The 3,842-nt window shown below is 43.1% G+C and overlaps 1 protein-coding gene across 1 annotated transcript; it reads right to left on the bottom strand.

Annotated features, from left to right (window-relative positions):
* Positions 1-240: 240 nt before the first annotated feature.
* On the bottom strand, positions 241-2,463 carry LOC140766606 (heat stress transcription factor A-5). The gene is made up of 2 exons (XM_073106051.1): positions 2,085-2,463; positions 241-1,879 (listed from the first exon to the last, which is right to left on the bottom strand). The coding sequence occupies exons 1-2, from the start codon at positions 2,322-2,324 to the stop codon at positions 677-679; spliced, it is 1,443 nt and encodes a 480-aa protein (XP_072962152.1). The 5' UTR covers positions 2,325-2,463; the 3' UTR covers positions 241-676.
* Between the last annotated feature and the right edge of the window lie 1,379 nt (positions 2,464-3,842).

The following is a 3,842-nucleotide window of genomic DNA, read 5'->3' as shown; positions in this document are numbered from 1 at the left end:
TATTCTTCTCAAGAAAAATATCCACCAGCTCGTCATTTTATTCAAACTCATAACTATATGATTTCTACTTTTCAGTTTCAACATACCCATTCTATTGATTTGCAAGAACTTAAAAGTCTATAGGCATTAGATGGCGCAGGCAAGGGTCTTCTTGATGTCCAGGCCCTGGGCGGGAGCCTAGGTAGATGCCCAAATATCAAGATGGGTACAAATATAAGTAAACCATTGTTAAACCAAAGGTTGAAAAAGAAAATTAACGAATTTCTACTAAGAATAATTATAAGCCATTAGAATCCATGAATCAAGTAATACCTATAACAAGTTTGAATATAAAGGTAAACCTACATACTAAAATACGAGAATGTTTACTAAAGAGGACACCTAGGTAAAACGAAGCAGAGCCCAAGGGTACTCTGTTTAAATGATATCTATACAGGATAAGTTTGCTTAAGTCACTCTGAAGCTCATCACTTTTTTCATTGACCTGGACAAAAGCATCTTCTAAAAAGCATTTCCACCTCATTCCATTTATGTACATTGGACAATAACAACTCCTAAGTTGGTGGTCATGTATATCAGAATGCAGTATCATGACACTTCCATATAGCATGTTGTTTTTTTTGGTTTTGAGGGCTTACATGTAACTCATGGCACCAAATGAGAGTACATTAACAGCTCAGAGTTTCAGATTCTCCATGTCTTTCTTGCTTTTTTGAATGTCTTCATCCCCCTGCTTCTGATCTTCTGGTTGTTCACAGGGAATATTTGCCCTTAAGCTAGAACTCGCCTCTTCATTTTCACAACAACCTGGTCTTTCAGTTAGGAACTGCTCCCAGAACACATCATTCACTCTTGCTGGGGGAGCTGCTGGTGGTTCATTACTAACTGTAGCATTCTCTTTCAAAGATGCAACATTTACAACACCACAATCAGCAGAAGTATTTTGTTTCTCTCCTACAAGTCTACCTAGACCTTCGTCTCTACTCATGCTAGGTGATTTTGGCTTGAACATGCCATCTTCCTTATCTATCATGTTCAGATTTCTATCTGAATGCTGGCTGCTCTCTGTTTGCATTGAAGTTGATGCAAGAGTAAGGCTCAAATGGCATGGGAAGAGCCCGTCCTCATGAGCTGCCCTTGAAAATAAATCATTCTTTGTAGGACACAAGGATGTGCCAGTGTCTGAAAGCTCATGCGTCTCTGGCACCAATGGCAGGCATTCCATCCTCACTGTCCCACAGTCAGGGTGCAGGTGCTTCCCTTGAGGACTCTCATTGTCTTCGCTGGAGCTCTGAGTGCTCGCTGAGACCAAATTACTCTCTGTCATAGCTGAACAAAGCCCCAACTTAAGTTTATCACAGAAGTCCTGATGAAATAGGTTGCCGAGATCAGGTTTTGAGGTGCTACTGTGATCATCAAAGAAGCTATTCTCCGTAACTTCATTGCAATAGTCCAGGTGCGGCAATCTCCTCTTCTTATGAATGGCATCCGTAAAGTCCACCTTCGAGGCTCCCGCCATCTTAACGAGACTCTCCCTAAAGCGAGGATTCCTCATAGCCCTCTGCAGAAAAGCAATCATCTTGAGCTGCCTCTGTTCCATATCAAGTAGACGCCTCTCGAGGTCCTCAATCTGAATTCTTGCCCCAGACTGCTGTTGCTTGAATCTCAATAGGGTGGCCTCGATGCTGGACCTCTCCCGCGAGAGGCGATCGATCTCCTCCTCAAGAGCGGCCCTTTCTGAGTCGAGCAGCGAGCCCGGGGGATTGCTGTGGCTATGGATTGGCTTCCGCCGGTGGATGTTCTTGAGCAGATGCTTCTGCCCCTTGATGAAGAAATCGTTGGAAAACTCCCACTTTTCCGGATCGATCTTTCTGAATCCCTACATCAAGATCAAATATTGACCTCAATTTCCAACAGCCCCTAACAAATAAACAAAAACCCATCTCCTAAATTCTAGGAAATCCCACAACAAAATAAACCTTGATTTCGTTTCCGACTATTCCCCACCAAGGAAAATAAAACCCAGATCCCAATTTTCGATCTCGATGAAAAAAAAAACGGTGGTAAAGGTTGATTGAATTTACGTAGGTATTGAGCTGGCGGATGAAGCTGGAGAAGTTATTGTGCTTGAAGTAGGTGGGGAGGAGGCGGGCAGCGAAGTCTGGGGGATTCCAGACGACGAAGCTGGCCTCACCGGCGCTCCAAGAGACGATAGCGTCGGTGGAGGAGTCGTCGACCATCTCGTACGTCTTCAGAAGGAAGGGAGCAGGGCCGCCGCTTCCACCTCCGCCCCCGCCCCCGCCAGCGCCAGCGCCTCCTTCCATATCCAGCTAATGGTCTCGTGGGTCGATAGCGTCGCACCTCTAGTTGGAGTCTTCCGGGTCTAGAAGGTAGGAGAGAAGGAGAGAGGAAGTGGGTGGACTTCGGGGAAAGAGGGTCGTTGAGAGAGAGGGAGGGGGGAAAGCTGTCGTAAGTTCGGCGAATTTTTTTGTGTACATATTATGGGTCAGTAATAAACCTTTTACATTTTTTACTTTCTCTATTAAAAGTAAAGTTATAATACTTTACAATAAGGCTGTTTATGCTCTTGTCCGATCAATTTAGTCCCCACGAACACAGCTCATCTCATTTGAAGTAGTAAACAGATCATATTAAAAAATTAAAATTCCATGGAGTTATGTGACCAGACCTCTTCCTCTGAGATTTTATTAACGTTATTTATTTTAATAGAAGTTCGTGGAGTTATGTGACCAAACCTCTTCCTCCGAGATTTATTAACGTTATTTATTTTAATAGAAGTTAGAAATTGATGTTGTCTTAATTCGATGCCATTGAAATTTAAACTCAGAAATACACATCCAATATAAGCATTATCTCATTTGCTACAACTATTTGTTTTTTTATTTTTTTATAACAAATAATACCTTTCATTCATTCCAACTCAAAGCTACAGTTTTGACCGAAAGGTGGATCAGTCCATTCTTCACTAATATATTCTTAAATAGCAAGACTAGCTAGAGTATGGACCTTTATGTTGTTAGCCCTACTCGTAAAGCACATTTGACATGAAGGTGAGAGAAAATCCACCTAGAGCATTCTTGAACAATTGGTCATATAGACCAATATAAATTATCCAACTTGTCGTTGATGGAGTTGACCATCGTTACTGAGTCACTGAAGAGCCAACAGGCTCTGTTTGGGTCGACTGATCCGAGCGAGCTGAGTCCAATGAGAGCCGCTTGTGCCTCACCATAGAGAGCACTAGGGCAATGATTTAAAAATACAGATTTTCCTAAAATGATGCTGTTAGGAAACCGTGCTATAATTACCTCGGCCTCACCAATACTCGAGCCACGCCACGCAGCATCAACCCGCACCACAAAATCCTCCTCTTTAGATAACGTGTCGAGGCCTTCAGATGTGACATCTTCATGCACGTCACTAACACTAGATTTGTTCAAACAAGGAGGTAGCCTTCTGTTCTCCTCCTAGCAAAGATCAGCTCGACGGGTCACCTCCTCCGGGCAAATCGGGATGCTTCTGAAGACCAAATCATTTCTTACCACAAGCTCCATAGTAGTGTCAGCATATAATCCATGAGCTCGGAGGTTAGCTTAGAGCTTATCTAGAGAAGCCATTCATCGAGCCTTTCGACTAGATTATCTATCCTTTACCCGAGCCTACAATGGAACCAACCAGCTCTAGCATAATTGCAGTTCAAAAGAGCATGAACCGTACTTTCTTCCTCTCTTCTGCAGTAGGGACAAAATCGGTCGATTACCTGATACTTCTGTGGAGAGATGCTTTTACCGAAAGAGCCGCTATCAAACATCTCCATAAGA

The sequence above is a fragment of the Typha angustifolia genome, chromosome 1 (assembly GCF_048772165.1).
Source record: "Typha angustifolia cultivar Huaian chromosome 1, ASM4877216v1, whole genome shotgun sequence".
In the NCBI taxonomy this organism is placed as follows: domain Eukaryota; kingdom Viridiplantae; phylum Streptophyta; class Magnoliopsida; order Poales; family Typhaceae; genus Typha; species Typha angustifolia.
The sequence above is the reverse complement of the archived record's forward strand: the minus strand, read 5'-3'. Positions and strand labels throughout refer to the sequence as shown.